The sequence below is a fragment of the Peromyscus maniculatus genome, chromosome 3 (genome assembly GCF_049852395.1).
Source record: "Peromyscus maniculatus bairdii isolate BWxNUB_F1_BW_parent chromosome 3, HU_Pman_BW_mat_3.1, whole genome shotgun sequence".
NCBI lineage: Eukaryota > Metazoa > Chordata > Mammalia > Rodentia > Cricetidae > Peromyscus > Peromyscus maniculatus.
Genome location: NC_134854.1, coordinates 67,033,977 through 67,052,111, shown reverse-complemented (window position 1 = coordinate 67,052,111; position 18,135 = coordinate 67,033,977). Strand labels below are relative to the sequence as shown.

The 18,135-nt window shown below is 43.3% G+C and overlaps 2 protein-coding genes across 7 annotated transcripts in view; one reads left to right on the top strand and one right to left on the bottom strand.

Moving 5' to 3' along the window:
- Window positions 1-14,962, bottom strand: part of Galntl5 (polypeptide N-acetylgalactosaminyltransferase like 5) — a 48,777-nt gene extending 33,815 nt beyond the window's left edge. For all 3 annotated transcript variants that reach the window (XM_006988371.4, XM_076566008.1, XM_042273239.2), the window contains exons 1-3: window positions 14,776-14,962; window positions 7,609-7,848; window positions 4,617-4,734 (exon numbers count right to left, since the gene is read on the bottom strand). In XM_006988371.4, the coding sequence (XP_006988433.3) occupies window positions 4,617-4,734; window positions 7,609-7,816 (326 nt within the window). In that variant the 5' untranslated portion in view covers window positions 7,817-7,848; window positions 14,776-14,962. The remainder of the gene's footprint in view (window positions 1-4,616; window positions 4,735-7,608; window positions 7,849-14,775) is intronic.
- Window positions 1-18,135, top strand: part of LOC121827954 (uncharacterized) — an 85,309-nt gene that overhangs the window by 37,441 nt on the left and 29,733 nt on the right. The window contains exon 4 of one of the 4 annotated variants that reach the window (XR_013049554.1): window positions 11,331-11,900. The exons of the other annotated variants lie outside the window; for them this stretch is intronic. The gene's annotated coding sequence lies outside the window, so the exon portion shown is untranslated. Of the gene's footprint in view, window positions 1-11,330; window positions 11,901-18,135 lie in introns of those variants that run through there. 4 annotated transcript variants of the gene reach the window in all.

Sequence of the window (18,135 nt, the reverse complement as noted above, 5' to 3'; positions counted from 1 at the left end):
TTTCTACTTCCTTAAAGCCACAGAGGGGGAAATGTGGGTATCAATCAGTCTATCTTTGGGATTTTGTTTTGTTTTTTAGACATATCTAACCGTAGAGCCTTGGCTGGCTTGGAACTTGCTATGTTGATCAGGTTGGCCTTGAACTTGCAGAGATCTGCCTGCCACTGCTTCTTTGGTGCTAAGATTAAAGGTGTGTAAAACCACACCCGCGTCCAAGGATAAATCAGAAGGACTTTCTTTTTCCCCATCAACAAAAATTCATTGGCTCATATTGGCTCAGTGGCCACTCTGGAGGTAATTAATTAGGGCCAGACAAGTGAAGTCAAAAGAATAAAGTCATCATTCCCACTGAATTATGTGAAAGGGGAAATATTTCCTGGACAATTCCAGGGCAGGAGGGACTCGGGGGATGAGTCAACAGGAATTTTCGGTGTGTGTACCTGCAGGATAAACATGTATTGAAGGCATCTTGAAAGGAGAGTGTTTATCCTGACTAACATCATTAGCCCAGTGGGTGGTACTACAGAAAGTTAGCTGCTGAATGGAAGCTGGCACCATGCTCAAAGGAACAGAAACCATGTGAGGTGGCAACCTGGCAAAATCTGGAGTGGTAGGTAAGCACACCATCTGCACCCAAATGGATATGACCCAAGAGCAGAGCGATAGAAGCCAGAATAAACACGGCAATTACATCACACTGAAAACCTGCATGACAAAAGAAATCACCAACAGGATGAATAGATAACCTTCAGAATAAGCAAAAATACTTGCAAACATACATTTGACTAGGGATTGAGAGCCAGATTGTTTATCACTAGAGTCAAAAATTAGCAGAGTGCTATAACTCAGTTAGTAGAGTACTCATCTAGTCCTGGTTAGATCTCAGGACCACATAAAACTGGGCATAGTGGTACACACTTGAAAAATAGAGGCAGGAGAATCAGAGAAGTTAGAAAACTTTCTTGGCTACATAGTGAGTTCAGAGCAAGCCAGGAATACATAAGACACTGTCTTTAAAAAAAAAAAAAAAAAAAAAAAAAAAAAAAAAAAAAAAAAACAACAACAACAACAAAAAAAACAGGCTGGAGAGATGGCTCAGTGGTTAAGAGCACCACCTGCTCTTCCAGAGGTCCTGAGTTCAATTCCCAGCAATCACATGGTGGCTCACAACCACTTGTAGTGAGATTTGGTGCCCTCTTCTGGCCTGCAGGGACACATGCAGACAGAATACTGTATACATAATAAATTAATAAATCTAAAAAAAAGAATTTGTACTGTATCAAGCTGATAATAGAAAAAATAAATAAATTAATTAATTAAATGAAAAAAGACAATAGTTTTAAAAAAAGAAAACAAGTAGTCAATGGGTATATTGAAAAATATACAATACAATAAAATATTCAATGCCACTATTCATTAGGGAAATGCAAATTAAAACTATGATGAGATTGATGAGATTCCAACTCACATCTATTAAAATTGTCACTATCAAAATAATGAGAATGTGGAGGAAGATTAGCACAGCCATTGTGGAGGACAATATAACCCAACAACTCTGCTCTTAGATATACACTCAGGTGTAATCCAGTCTATATAAGAGATGTCTGCCCCTCACACTATTGAAGTATTATTCCCAGTAGTCAAGATATGATATCAACCAAAATGCCCATCAGCAGATGGATGAATAAACTTTATACACACTATGGAATGCTATTTAGCCTCAAAAATTCAGCGACAGGTAAGATGGTTCATGATGATAAGGGACATGATGATCTGAGTTGATCCCTGGGCTTCACATAGGAAGAGAAGAGAACCTTTGACCTCCACACCAGCCTGTGGTAGTACATATGTATACCTGCAAATACACATACAACTAACTAACTAAATACAAATTTTAAAGATAGGAAATTCAGATTTTCACACAATAAAGATAGACCTAGAGAAGCTGGAGTGAAAATGACACAGGGGGGCAAGTCAGTCTTCCCCAGAAACAAGCACGCCAAATGGTTATCCAACCCCAGTGCTCAGTCACGCATGTGTGAATATATGTGTGTATATGGACGTATGCATATATATATGTGTGTGTGCACACACGCTAAAACACTAAACAGTTTCATCAGATTGCTGCTGGAGATGATGCTTGGCTATTATTGGACAAATGACATCTTTGCATTAGTTGAAACTGCTAGTTCAACTTGCTGACTTGGGTGTGTAGAAGAGCAAGGTGGTTGATGAAGGGTGGGGCGGGGGTGGGGAAGGGAGGGGGGAAATGCTTGGAGGCCACACAGAAGAGCCAAGGTAGGAGCCCCATTACACAGCACAGTGGTACAGTGACCCTGACACTGCCGAGAAAGTGGATCTTAAATGTTTTCAGTATGTGAAAAGGATAAGCGTACGGTATTATACTTGTTCTGATTTGCCTGATTTAGCATTCCATAGTACACAAAACATGCTCTGTACCACAGATATACAAATTTTACTTTTTAATTAAAAATTCAGATGAAAGAAATTAAGGCAAAGCTGGACAGATGGCTCACTGGTTGAGAGCACTGGCTGGACTTCCAGAGGACTGGGTCTGAATGCCAGCATTCAGTCACAGCTGTCTATAACCTCAGTTCCAGGGAATCTGATGTTGTCTTCCAGCCCCAGGGAGCACCAGGCACAAAAATGGTATATATACATACATGCAGGCAAAAACACCCATACACATGAAATAAAGTAAACATAAATACATCTTTAAAAACACACACACACACACAAAAAAAAACCCACAAAAAAACAAGGCAAGCCGAGCTAGAAGTTCCAACTAATGATTTCTCTGATAATGGCCAAGCCTGCTCGATCTGTTTAGTGTCAGGTTTTGGGTTTTTTTTTTTTGTTTGTTTGTTTGTTTTTTCTGAGACCAGGTTTCTCTGGGTAGTCCTGGCTATCCTGAATCTCTCTCTGTAGACCAGGCTGGCCTTGAACTCACAGAGATCCGCCGGGCTCTGCCTCCCGAGTGCTGGGATTAAAGGCGTGTGCCAGCCACTCAGCTGGGCTGTATTACTGTCTCTGTGTGTGTGTGTGTGTGTGTGTGTGTGTGTGTGTGTGTGTGTGTGTGTGTATACAAAACTGACCACTGGGGTTGGATAACCATTTGGGGTGCATATCTCTTGGGAAGAGTAATTCTCCCACTTGCGGTAGTTGTTAGCTGCCTGTAGCTCTTATCTAGGGATAAGGCCAAATTTGATTTCTCCTATCCATATTGATATGCCCCTGGCCTTTGTCATTGTTCAGATCTTGTTTTAAGCAGCCATATTCCAACTTTGTTTTTCCTAACTATTTGATGGAAGAAAGAAAAATAATATTTCCTAATTATATGATGGAAGAAAGAAACCAAGGCAGTCACACTATTTTTAGATAAGATTTAGGGGAAAATAATAGCATGGGGAGAAATTCACAATCTACTAGAATTAAAATATTAATCTTTGTGGTAGTTAAATCTTAATGATTTAAAGATTGTCCTTCAAATTAAATTAATACCATGTTTATAGTTTAAGGAAATTTAAACTCATTCACATTCTTTTTGTTTTATATGGAGGGAAGGGAGACATGTAGCTGAGGATAACCTCGAACTTCTGTGATTCTCCTGCCTCCACCTCCAAACACTGAGGTTGCAGGCATTCGCCACCACTCTTGGTTTATGTGGTGCTGGGAGCTAACTCTGGGCCTTGTGTGTGCCGGGCAAAAACTCCAACCGAGCCACATCCCTGGCCAACTTTGTTTGCTTTAACATGACTCAATTACACTGTGTCATTGTGTGCAAGCGCTCCATCTCTTGAGGGTGCACAGTCATGAGTGGTGTTTGTGGCTTCACATGCTTGTGCTGTACACATATCACACAATACAGCAATATGGTCCACTCCCCAATATCCTGGAATGTGGCATTACTAGAGAGTGTATCTTTTTCTTACCTTGAACATTTTTCTTTTAGCTAATGGGAACTGATAATCTCTTCCAGGAAATGATTGGAACATAAATGATTTTAGGCATCAATAAACATGATACTGAACAGATGAACCTCAAGAACATTGTGCTAAGTGAAATGAGCTAGTCCTCCAAAAGACAAATTCTGTATGCTCTGACTGTTTTGAGGCCTATGGGGTGGTCAAATTCATAGACGCTGTAAGTTGATTGGGGGAGGGGAGGGGTGCAAAGTTTCGGTTCAGATGGTGCCGTGGTTGCTCACCACTGTGGCTGTGCATGATGCCGCTGAATTGTCCACTAGAAAATCGTTAACAGCAATTTTATATGCATTTTACCACAATAAACACAGATAACTGAAGACACAATGAAAAGGAAGCAGACTATGAAGAAAAAGATATACAGATATCCAAAGCATTTTCTATTGGGAATTAATGCTTTGGCCAGAAGCCCTCACTTGTGACTGAGTAAAAACTTTCAAGGGATTTATTTAACTCTTAAAAACCTCTACAACATATTCTGCCAAGGGGGAAGGCGGTCTTCACACCATAAACATCAGGATCTTGACATTGCCTGACTTAAAATCCTAAGGAATTTGTACTACAGGATTTCTAATGTGCTAAAATTAAAGTTTGGTTAGTGGCAGAACGTACATTTTATCCCTGGAATCTGGCACCTCTCTCACCATGCCCAGTCTTCTACTGATAACAGCATTAAGTCCATATTGCTTAAATTCTTGGTGAAATTCCGGCTCTAAAAAGCCAATCTTATCTGCAAGAAAAGGTCATTTGAGTCACATAAGTAAAAGCTTACTACTGCCGCCACACTGGTGTAAGTCACAGAGCCGCGCTGTCTTGACTTTTTCTGAACAGTCCTTTCCTTGGGCTCTCAACTACCCCCAGGCGACAGAGTGAAAGGTGAAAGTCCAGAGCATTCGCATAACCAAAGCCGACTTCCCAGTAAAGCGTTGACACTTGGCCCCTACAGTGCTGCAGCAGCCCCTTCTCCCGTTGTCTTAAATACCCGGCAAAAGCCACTCAGCAGTCAGTCACATGGCATCTGCAGTCAGTGAGCAGAGGGCAGTGTGTTCAACTGCTTACTTTTTCCTATGTATGCAGTCCAAGGAATGGTGTCTCACACACACACACACACACACACACACACACACACACACACACACACACTCACAGACTCCATAAATGCCACACAGGGGTGAAACACAAGTAGCCGCAGATAAAACATCCTTAGCAAACTTCCAAGAGGACACACTCATTCTCTGTAACCCAAGAAAGAGCTGGGGGAAAGGGTAGCCTAGTAACAAGAAGAAGAAAAAACACAGAACTTGGAAAAACTTGCGTGGAGACCTTTCACCTCACCCTCACCCTAAGGAAGCAAGCAGCAGGATCCCTCTTGCCCCACCTGGTGGTGTCCGTGGGGCCAAGCAGCGCCGAATCTTCCACTGGTCAGCAGCATGCAGTAGTCTCCGATCCCCCTCCTGGGTGGTGCCCGGAGAATGACGGGAGGAGTTTGGGGCCTCACCGGGTGGAAACTGGAGATGCTGAGTCTCCCTGATGTATTGTCAGGGGATTGTTGAACCTCCAGCCCCCCACCCCCACCCCTGTGACAGCACGATGGGGCAGGGTCGAGCCAGGTGACTGTCTATTTCCCCTTCTCTCTAATGAGACCCAGCGGGGAGCTAAACAGTGTGAACCAGGATAGTTGATTCCTTGAACCTGGTGGCAGGGAGCACTAGAGGACTAGAGCCTTTTAACTCTGGTGTCCATGGGGCACAAGGAGGGGAGGAGAGACAGGACTGGCTGACACTGTGCCCAGTGACAAGGGCTCCATTGAAGTGGAAACAAAAGTGACCTCAATTCTTACATCACCTGTCTACCACAAGATGGTGTGCACATAGTGCTGTGGACAGATGGGGCAGGGAGGGCTTGTGGCACGAAGGTGATAGAACGCTCCTCCTTACCTGTTCCTCCTAATAGAGGACAGAGAGGACCAATAGGAGCATCCTCACGGTCTATACTGAATGACACACTTACACTCAGTATCGCAGAAGGGAATCAGTGCTGACACACTGTATATGGTCTGTTTGTTCTGAGGTAACTCTGTGCTAGGCCAGACGCCCCTGGAGGAGTACAAGATTGATACTAGAGCAACTAACTATATCCATTGTTTACTTGAGCCCAGACATCCACAGAATGAGGGAAGAACGAAAGAGGTGACGGTGAGAAACAGGTGTAAAACTAATTTCAAAAGTGTGGCTGGCCACCTTAACCAGAATGGCAAGACTGAGCTCTGAGTGACCGGCGGCCTCTGTCCCTGCCCACCTCCATGATCTGTTGGGTAGAGATGTAATGGAAGACAGACCTTTAGACTACTAATCCTCTCTCTCTCAGATTGCTGGTGCCTGAATAATAAAGTGAAGTATTAAGATTCAATTTCTGTCTTTGCTCACTGGCTTTTGTGAGTGACAGGCAGACACCACAATGCTTCTAGTTGCACTACACCTCAGTGAAGGAGACCTGCTTGAAATCATACTAAAGTGTCTCACAATATTTTTAATGTCCAGGATGCAATAGAAAATGTCATACCAAAAGCTGAATGGAATTCAGAAGGACAACCGATAGTTGCTAACACTGAGTGAGCGTCACTGCAGCAGCATCAGAAGCAGACAGAAAAGGGAGAGCTCAGCTAAGGAATGGAAAGGAAATGATAGGAATGGTGATTACAGTAATCTAAGTAGACTCAGGGTAACTCTAGTGGTTAAACCACACAGAGGACAGAGCCTGAGAACTTGAGGTCAGGTCAGGTCAATCGGATTGCTGTGGTGTGAGCAAGAGAGAGATGAACTAGAAAGAAAAAGATTCTCAGGGACCCATGGCATAACTAAAGAGCTAACTCTGTATTACAGGAGCTACAGAAGGAGAAGAGAGAAAGCAGGGGGCAGGGTATAGTGTGAGAGCAGGATAGGGATGCTGCAGAGGGGCCATCCTATGTCTTACTCTTCCATGATGCTGTCAGCAGTGCCCCAGAGCAGTGCAGAGCCCAGGACACAGATCTGACTTGTAAGCCATTTATTATCTCTTTACTGTTCTCTTCACCTTTGGGGGCTTATTTTCTTAAACCAGACCATCACCTGTGTAAACATAAACACAAATCTTACAACAGTGAGTGTTGGGGGAGAGCAAATTCCAAGAGGATATTGACATAGACTATCTCCAGACATGTTAAACTATGCAATGCCAGAACTGCCATACGGCAGCGTGCCGAGGATGTGGAAGACACTGGTGGATTCAGGCAGCAGCTGCCTTTGAGGTTGATAGATGGGGAAGGACCAGTGGTGACATTTCTGTTGCACCTGTTGAAATTCATTTCTGTGGAAAACAGAAAACTGCCTGAGGCTAATATAGAAGATTACATAAAAATGAAAAATTGAGGTGGTACATGCATGTGTATATACCCCGTTGAATTCTGTGTATAATATATCCATAGATGAAATATTGGCCTAAGGAAGGCATTCTTTTACTCTTCCAAATACTAAATCTGTGATATGTTGAAAGTAGTTAACAGAAACAAATCAGTTTCTTCCTGGGTATAATTTTGGTTTTCCAGGTTCATCTGTATCAGACTTACCATTAATAACTTTCTGTTTGGGAGTTTCCTTTGAGTCACGGTTTTGCTGGTACACGTTTTTTCCAAGTGATCTAGCCTTGATAGGTTCCTGGGTTTTCTTCAGTGGTTTATTCTCTTGATTGTAGTGAGAATATGCCATTAACACAGCAGTCCAGAGCCCGAAGGCCATGGATCCACATAATAAACACTGAGCTATGATAGTCTTCATTGTGGAGTGCACATTTTTAAATTCCAATTTTCCTAGACAAGATCATTGTAAGAGATATTAGATTGTATTAGATAACTTAGTGGTGTTTGAATCATCCATGTGGCTAAAATACTGTTTCCAGTGTTTTAAAAACAATCATTTTGATACTTTTTGAATATGTAAAGTTTATCTCTTTGCTGTCACAAAAATTCTTCCCACATATATCCATAGGATCAGCATCGGGATGGGTCAGCATGAAACAGGCAGCATAATTTAAAGTCTTCTTTGCCCTACCACTGAGTGGGGAGGTCAAGGAGAGAAGGGGATAACACAAAAGAGCACTATCCGTCTCTAATGCCTGCCCAGCCCACTTGGAGAGATAGTGTAGCTCTCTAAAACTCTGACCAGACACCAGTCAGACTGAAATGTAAAATCATGCCACGCTGTATGCTGAAGAGAGACGTGAGCGCAGTGGTCCACTGCTGAGAGACCATAAATGGACTGAGTGGTTTGAGTTCTAGATTAATGAACCTACTTTTAAAGAGTAACAACTTGTTTAAAATGTTTTACATTGCTATAGATTTTAGTTTATTGATACAAATTTAAACTTAATTTTGTTATACTATATATATATATTTCTATTCTTGTTTGAGGTATTATGTTTATGTAACTCATTTAAACTTGTAATGGATAATTAAAAAATAGATTAATAATTAGTCATTTATGATAGTCATATTTGTACCCATGTTAGTTAAGTCTTCTAGGTATACATAGATATATTTCAGATAGAGAGGTAGTCTTCAAACACTTCAAAGACTTACAGAATATGGCATTTAAAATGTTTTAAAAATTTAGACTTTCTGGACAGTAAGACATGTCTGCTCCTGACAGCACCGATTTACTTCAGAGAAGAGGATGGGCATCGAAGACACTCCATATGGAGTTTATCTTCACCTTGGCAAAAATAGCTATTTGGGCAAGAAACTGTTCTTTCCTGGACTGCTTGATCAACTGGACATGCAGGACCCATAGAAAGATGACCATTGAACTTTGCTTGACAAAATGGTCCTTCAGGTTCCTGCTTTGCAGAGGAAACTGCCAGACATTCTACAAGACACAGAGAAAAGTGACTGAGAGACTCTAGGCCTGTGGGCTGAACACAGATGCCCCAACTTTACAAAGGAACATTAGATGACTGTCCAGGCTGCCAGCTGTCTCTGTCTACCCTGCAAGACTCCCAAAAGTTGCTTGCATCCATCTCCCATTTCTCAGGTAGTATTATATCCTTCTGAGGTCTTTGATGTGGTTAAAGACTAGATACTTAAATTTTCCTTAGTTATGATAAAAGATAAGTTAGATATAAAACCTTAAACTCACAAATATAAGATAGATATCTTCTTTAATATTGTAAATATAATTCTTACTTGATAATTATTTTGTTATATGTAATTTTACTATGTTGAAGTTAAAACCTTCCTTTTTGAAAAAGAAAAAAAAAGGGGAAGTGCTGTGGATTTTGCTCTATATAAATAAAGCACTGATTGGCCAGTGACGAGGCAGGAAGTATAGGCGGGACAAGGAGAGAGGAGAATTGAGGAAGGAGGGAGGAAAGAGGAACCACCTGGAGCCGCTGCCAGGACAAGGAAGATGTAAAGTACCAGTAAGCCACAAGCCACGTAGCAAAGTAAAGATTAATAGAAATGGGCTGAATATAAGAGTGAGAGCTAGACAATGATAAGCCTGAGCTAATGGCCAAGCAGTTTAAATAATTTAAGCGTCTGTGTGTTTATTTTATAAGTGGGCTTCAGGACTGGCAGGACTTGGCGGCGAGCTGGAGAGAAATTCTCCAGCAACACTGAGTGGTTTGAGTTCTAACCAGTGATGGATAGATAGGAATGCCTATCCTGAATGTCTCCATAGTGACATTGACATTCCCGGTCAGATACAACTAAAGCTTTTCTCAGCAGAATTGCTAAAATGAGGCTGTCCTTCTGATGGTGAAATCAATCAGCTAGAGCTGTCAGCAGCAGATTTTAAACCCACAGTGAGGAGCAGGAAACGACCCTGAAACTCACTGACCAGCCAGCCTGGACAAAGTACTGAACTTCAGGTTCAGTGAGAGGCCTTGTTTCAAAGGATAAATGAGGAAAGTATCAGGGAACGATACGCAGTGTTGACCTTAGGCCTCAATACACATGAGTACTCACATGAGAGAGAGAGAGAGAGAGAGAGAGAGAGAGAGAGAGAGAGAGAGAGAAAGGGTGCAGTGTGTTTTACAGAACATGATGAGTAGTGTTCCTGCTTATGGTCACTTGTATGCAGTAGATGCTTGGGGAAACCTGTGAGCAGATGATGGACACAGTATCCAGGAGCTCCAGCCTGCCAAGAGGAAAATGCAGAACGTGCTGCATTCTTAGTGCTGGCTTCTGGGAAGCTCTGCAGCACATGTGGCAGACTCAGATCAGCAGAACCTGGTGATGAACTTGGAGCACTTATGATACTACTGTATATTAAGAGTTTTCTTTCAATGGCAGTGGTCTCCCATGCATGTGTCTGTATCTTCTTCTTGACTCAACTGAATAAAAACAAAGCTAAACACTCTTGTTATTGTAGGTTGGGGCCATAAATACAAGTAAGGTTTTTTGTTATTTTTGTTTTGTTTTAGACAGGGTCTCATGTAGTTCATGTTGACCTCAAACTCACTTTGTAGCCAAGGATGACCTTGAGCTTTTGATTCTCCTGAGTGCTGAGATTACAGGAATGGGTTACCATGCCTGGTTTTATATGGTACTGGGGACCAAACCCAGGGGTTTGTGTATGCTAGAAAAAGTCTACCAACTGAACCACATCCAGAGCCAAGGCAGATGAGATTTTAACAGCACCTTCAAGACAAGGTTATTGGCCGCATGCTCACATTTTGGAAGGAGACAGGAGATCACAGCCTGAGTTGGAAGTGCGAGGGCTGCGAAGCAGAAACAGGTTGAGCTGCTGCTTGAGCAGCTCGGTAGGAGTGAGCAGGGCCTTGGCATGTCCACACACGTGTGATCAGAAGGGGGCGCTCTTCACCCCAGTGCACAGCAAAGTCCAGCCAGGATCAATGATCTACAGAGGCACGGGCCACGGGAGAACTGCTCTAAAAGGAGATGGGCCCTGGGGAGACTAATTTGCTGAGGCTCTGGGTCAGTGGTTCTCAGCCTTCCGTAACACTTAACACATAACACACCACTGTAATTGAAGTACAGTTCATGAATTGTAATGTGTGCAGGACATCTGACATGCAACCCCCAAAGGGGTTGTGACCCATAGGTTGAAAACCACTGTTGTAGAGCTTTCCACAAATGCTAGTTCCTCTGCAGATACCTGCTCCAATACTCAGACTGTCCAATAGCTTTTTTGTCCTGCTTTTCAATTGGAATGGAATGCTGATATGGACTGAACCACAACTCTCCAAAATTATGCCAAATCATTAACCACAATGTGACCATTTTTGTGAAAGAGGTCATTTTTTTAATCTTTTAATTTTAACCTCCTTTAGGGAAGTGATGAAGATGAAATGAGCTCATAGGATGGGTCCTGATCCTGTAGGACTGGTGACCTTAGAAGATAGCCAGGAAACATGTACAGAGAAAAGGACATGTGGGGGTTAGTCAAGAAGGGGGCCATTTGTGAGTCAAGAAGAGAAGCTTTACGTGGAGTCCACCCTGCCAGTGCCTTGACCTTGTACTTCTAGCTGTGAGAAAATAAATTCCTAGTGTTAGCCAGATACTCTGTGATGTTTTGTTCTGCTTGCCCATGTGGACTGACGCATATGCCAAGGATTGACCAAGGCATTTGAGGAAAACCTTCAGAAAGGGGGAAAATGTGTGGAGAGCCACAAAAGAGGAACAACCCAAAACTTGCAGAATACTGAAACTGAGAAATCAAGGAAAGCACACTCAAAGAATTAGAAAAAGGACAACAGAGAAGAAAAAGGGACAGTTGAAATTTAAATTGTACCTGTCACAGTTAGCAAAATCAGCAGAAGATTGAAAAATAGAAGGGGATTTTCTGGAAAGTACAGCAGAATGACAGAGTAAGGGACAATCTCAGGCCGGACATGCTTTTTTTTTTTTTTTAAGGTTTATTTATTTATTATGTATACAGTGTTCTGTCTGCATGTGTCCCTGCAGGCCAGAAGAGGGCACCAGATCTCATTACAGATGGTTATGAGCTGCCATGTGGTTGCTGGGAATTGAACTCAGGGCCTCTGAAAGAGCAGTCAGTGCTCTTAACCTCTGAGCCATCTCTCCAGCGCTGAGATTAGACATTCTTACAGCAGCATCTAACTAGCAAGGAATTCCAGAAAGCTGTGGAAGAAGTGGAGGGGAGGAGATGATCATATCAACAAAGAACACAGAGTGGCCAGTGCAGCAGATGGGAATGTCCCAGGAGAGCTGACCTTCACGGAGGACGACAGCAAACTTCTCAGTGGCAACACTACATTCAGAAAGAGTCTAGAGAATGCCTACAAATTCATAATTAGATAATATCAATCCAAGATTTTACAACTAGTCAAAACCTAATCAAGAGCAGAATAAACATGTTTGCAGATATCAAATAACTCAGAAAAACACTTTCCATGTTCTTTTCTTCTTCTTCCTCCTCCTCCTTCAGTGGGGATACATGTGAATTATAAATGCCAACAAGGAAAAAGCAAAAGGAGAACACAAACATGTACACACACACACACACACACACACACACACACATAGACATCACAGAATCATAAAGCTTTAAAATGTAAGACAGGCTGAAGAGCTAGCTCAGTGTGCAGAGCACTAGCTGTTCAAGCATGAGGCCTGAGTTTGAATCCTCAGAACCCATGTAAAGGTAGACACTGTAGTGTACACATGTAATCTCAGTGCATCTGTGAAAAGAAGGGAGACAGAAACGGGGGAACTCCAGGAAGCTCAGCTAGGCCAGCATATGCAGTGGTGGACACAAAAAGACTACCAAACAAGGTGGAAGGCAAGGACTAACACCTCACATTGTCTTCTGGCCTTCATATGCCTGCCATGGCATGTGCGCCTGAATTCATAAACGCACACGCGCACGCGCGCGTGCGCACACACACACACACACACACACACACACACACACACACACACACAGGGCTAGGGAGATGGCCTAACAGGTAAAGTGCACGCTTTGTGAGCATGAAGCCTCAGGCTCAGTCCCTAGCACCCGTACAAAACCCAGGTGCATCAGGACTGGAGCTCTGGCTCGTTAGGAGCACTGGCTGCTCTTGCTGAGGACCTGGATTTGGTTCCCAGTACCCACACTGCGACTCACAGTCATCTGTAATTTCAGTGCAAGGGGGATCTGACGCACTCTTCTGTCCTCTTAGGGCATTAGGCATAATTAATATGCATACATTAACGTAAAACAATCACACGCATAAATCTTAAAAGGAAAGAAAGGAAAAGGCTGGGTGCAGCAGCATGCACTTGCAATACCAATACCAGAGTTGGAGAGAGAAAGGCAGTCTAGCCAGTCAGTGAGCTGCAGGCTCCGTGAGCCTTGTCCCAAGAAACAAGGTAGCTAGCTGTCCATGCTCCTTTGAAGAGTCTTCCACTCGTGCTCATCCAAGCAGCATAATTAAACTCAGTGGGTGACACACACAAAATAGATTTGCGAGGAGGACAGAAACATGTTACAAAGAAGAGGGTTTCAACAGGAGGGGAGGGAGGGTGGAAGAGGGTACTGGAAGGGACAATAACTAAAATCCATCATGTACATACAGGAAGCCGTCAAAGAATTAATGTGTGTGTGTATGTGTGTATTGTGTGCATGTATGTGTGTGTAGTGAAACTTTCCCCAACCAACGATTATAAAATGATAATATCCATCCCAGACCTTATCAGCATACCTTGTTTTTTCATTTTTTATTTATTTGGTTTGATTTGATTTTTCCAGATAGGGTTTCTTTGTGTAGCCCTGGCTGTCCTGGAACTCACTCTGTAGACCAGGCTGGTCTCGAACTCACAGGGATCCACCTGTCTCTGCCTTCAGGTGCTGGAATTAAAGGCGCAAGCCCCCACTGCCCAGCTATCAGCGTGCTGTATTAAAGGGGCCTTGCCAGGGCCCCCTTCCCTGTAACAGTTACTATGGTCAACTCTACAGGATCCAGGGTCACTGGAGAGAGAAGCCTCTCAGTGTTGTCGTGAGGGATTATCTAGATCAGCTTCACTGAGGTGGGAACATCACCCTAGATATAGGGACACCGTTCCATGGCCCGGGGCCCAGGTGAACGAGAGAGGAAAAGCCTGAGCACAGGAGTTCATTCTGCTTCTTGGCTGCAAACGCCAGGGGCCCAGGCACCTCCCTCTCCGCCACTGTGCTGTCCTGCCTTTGCTGTCAGGAAGGATTCTCGCCCTCAAATGGTAAGCTAAAATAAACCCTAGCTCCCTTCAAAACAAATGCAAGAAAAATTAAAAATACGATGAAGTCATTGGAAAGACATCGATGTAAAGATACATGTGGGCACACATCCCCTCCCCACATAAATGTGAGATTTTAGAATCAGGAGAGCATGACCTTGCTTTTGATTGATGCCATGACTAATTTTTTCTGAAAATAATAATACTACTTTATAATGCTTTATCTTCCTGATGCTGCTCTATAGACAGAACATATAACCTCACACTTTAAAGGCTTTCCCCTTCATTAATTTTTTAAAATAAATGTTAAGAGCACACACAAGTGTATCACAGATTCCCTTTGTTAGGAGCTGGAGCCTACACAGTATCTTTCTTCCAGAAGTGAGGCATAGCCAGACTAGACTAGTGACCACCTTCTCCGTGGTAATCAGCTCACTTCAGTACTGCTCCCTAGAATCTGTGATAACCCAGGTCCAGTAGATCAGTGCTCTCGTTGATCTAGGTGCCTGGACTTCCTGAGTACCTTTGTTCCCTCATCCCTTTGTTCCCTTGTCTCCTTACTTGTCAATGGGGTTACCACTCTGGCAGCTTCGAAAGCAAGTCATTTGCCAAGCAGAGTCATAAGTGAAATCAGGTCTGTGAATGATGAAAAGATGTACTTTGTCTAGATGGTGCTGGATCGTGCTGGGCTACTTGCAGTAGCAGAGTGTTTAACACGCCACCACAGGCTGCCCCTCAGAACCCAGTGACATCACACAGGGCATTGTTGGCTCCCAGAGGCCCCTGTCAGGAAGCCTAGCAAGCAGTTGGAACCCAGGAAGCTGGAGTCCAAAGGGCCTAGCATAACTACTGGCTGAATGTCCTCGCCTCAGCTGAGGAGACAGAAAGGCTCGTGAGAGTCAAGGTCAACGCCAAGGGGATAGAGGCTTGGCCTCTTGTTAGCTCTTGTGAAAGAAGAGTAAAATACCAGCTGTCCTTCAGAATACCTCAAGAAACTGAAATAGGAGATCAGGGGCCAACTGAATGCCTTTAGTTTTGACTCTCTGTTGCTCAACATTTAGCTGGCAGTACACAAGGTCAGCCAGACTTGTGAAATTCCTTCTTCAGGACTCTGAGTGGATCAGACCCCTCCCCCTGGAGGCTGACTTGGTGGTTGGATTGGAAGCACACACCTGTGTCAGCTCACTAGCAGAAGGGTGTGCTGGGCCTTTTTAGAAACTTCTCTGGAGCATGCATGAAGACCCTGATGACCCCCAGCATAAATCTGGATGCTTGTTTGCACAGGCTGGATGGGAAGGTGCTTCTCTGTCATTTAGCAGTAATATTAATGTGAAAAATATTTGAATGAGCTGGGGAATGGCTCATTTGGGAAACTGCCTGCCTCACAAACATGAGGATCTGAGTTTGAAACCCTAGCATGCAAGTAAAAACCAGTCATGGCAGTGCATGCCTGTGACCCTAGCACAGGAGAGGCAGAGGCAGGAGAATTCTGGGGACTTGCTACCCAGACAATCTAGCTAAATTAGTAAGCTCCAGGTTCAGTGACAGACCTTGCCTCAATAAAAAAAAAAAAAAAAAAAGTGGAGAACAGTGAAGACACCGTATACCAACCTTCATATACACATACATGCACACATGTGCATCCATACCCGACTGTACACATATATCCTTAAAATACATGTGTGTGTGCACATACACAGTTTAGGGATTAGAGATGTAACTCAATAGTAGAGAGTTTTCCTACCATGCAAGGCCCTGAATTTGATCCATAGCTATGAAAAAAAAGGCATTTTTATTCTCAGTATCCCTAAACTGGGAATTATGCAAAAGCCCACCAAGAGTGGAAAGGATAGGGGCCTGTGGCTATAGCTCAGTTGACAGAGTGCCGACCTAACAAGCATGAAGCCCTTCTTGGTTCTATCCCCAGCACCACAGAAACCAGGCATAACGGCACAGGCTCATAATCCCAGCAGAGGTGTGAGCAGGAGGACCAGAAATTCAAGATCATTTTTGATTACATAGAAGATTGAGAAACCCTGTCACAAAAGGAAGAAAATGAGTGGAATGGATAGTTGTACTATTCTTATGCATTGGACTATGAAACAGCAGTGGAAATAGACAAGCTCGGGGTGTGTATGATAGCAGGAATGCACCTCAGACACAGTATCATACCAAGACTCAGGATGCATGATGCTGTTGCCATGACATTGAAGAAGGTACCAAACTGAACTATAGTGAGAGCAGTCAGAGAAATGGTTACCTCTCGGGTGAGGGTGCCATAGCTGTGTGGCAAAGAATGGGCTGTTTGGTACTACTCTTGACTTGGTGAAGGCATCATGATACTCATGGACTGCTCAAGGTTTTCACACTTCAAATATTCTCAAAGAATTAATGGGGAAAAGTCCACCCAGCTTCTGGTTTGGGTTAATAAGTAAAGTCTTTCTGAGAAAAAGGCAAGGCACCAGAGTAGTTCAAGGACAAGAGATAGGACTTGTGTTGGGAGATAACTCACATAGCACAAAACTCACCCTCAGAAGCAGAGCAGTAGATTTCAGAATATTCACAAAAGTCATACGAACATGGCTAACTTCGCAGTATTTTCATGAGTTCAGAAAGAGGCTCTATAAGAAGTAGCAGTCTTGGGCCAGAGAGATGTCTCAGCTGGTAAAGGGCCTCCCCTGCAAGCACCAAGAACCACACTCAGACCCTCTGAACCCGCTTTCAAAGCTGCGCCTCTGGCAGCCACTAACTGCCAGCGACTGCCCCACTCTCTGGCTGTGGGGATTTGCCTTCACTGGGTAATGAATCATACAGTATGCAGCGTTTTTGTGTGGCTGCTTTCACTTAATGTCTTTTTAAAAATGGTATCTGTCTGTTTATTCACATATGCCATAATGTTCTCCAGAAGTCAGTTCTCTTCTTCCACCACGTGGGTCCTGGGGGTTGGTGTCAGGCTGTCGGGCTTGGTGACAATTACAGTCAGGTTTACCCGCTGATCATCTCACTGGCTCATCATCACGTTTTCAAGGTTAGTCCACATTGAAGCATGAATCAGCACCTCGTTCCCTTTTATGACTGAGTAACTCTTGTATACAAATACTACAATGTAGTCATCAGTTTTTCAGTTGGGAAGAATTTATGTCACTTGTGTTTGGGCCTTAATAAATAAAGCTGCTATGAATATTCATGCATACATTTTTTGGTGAACATGTGGTTTCAACTCTTTTAAATATATGCCTGTGAGTAGAATTACATGTAGTAATGCTGTTTAATTTTTTGAGAGGGAACTAATTTATTAGCAGTCCTTCCCTAAACTGGCCTACAGATTTCAGATTTGCTTCACCAGTCCCTACCACTGCATGCACGGCTGATTCCTGTCAGTATATTTCTTAATACATATCTCTATTTGGTCTTGTAGTTCTCAGAAGCACACATGCATATGCCTGTGTAAATTCCTTTTAAAATATAGAGCCCAGAAAGTCCCACGTGCCCCTTTTTGTCAATCTTTGGAGTTCGGAGTTTCTTCGTGAACTGGTATTTTGTCGATTGTGGCATACCCGAATAGCAGCATGAGACATGCCATGTTTTGTGGGGACTTCCTTCCCTTCAGCATTTGCCTGAGCTTTACTTTTGTTTGTAAAACAGCCAGTTGTTTTGTGGTGGATGCCCTGCTAAGGCTGCCATAGTTAAGACACAACATGAGACTGATCGATCTGTTAACTTCCAGTGCCAGAAATCCAAGACCAAGCTGTCACCAGAGCTGATTCACCTGAGATCTGTCTCCATCCTTCCCTAAAAAGGAACTTGGCCTTCAGCAGATATTTTCTTATTGTTCTCCCCCCGCCCCCCTCTTATGAAGAAGATAACTGAAAAAATGAACTTGTTCTGTTTGTCTTTGCTGCTGCTCTCTTCAGCCCCTCC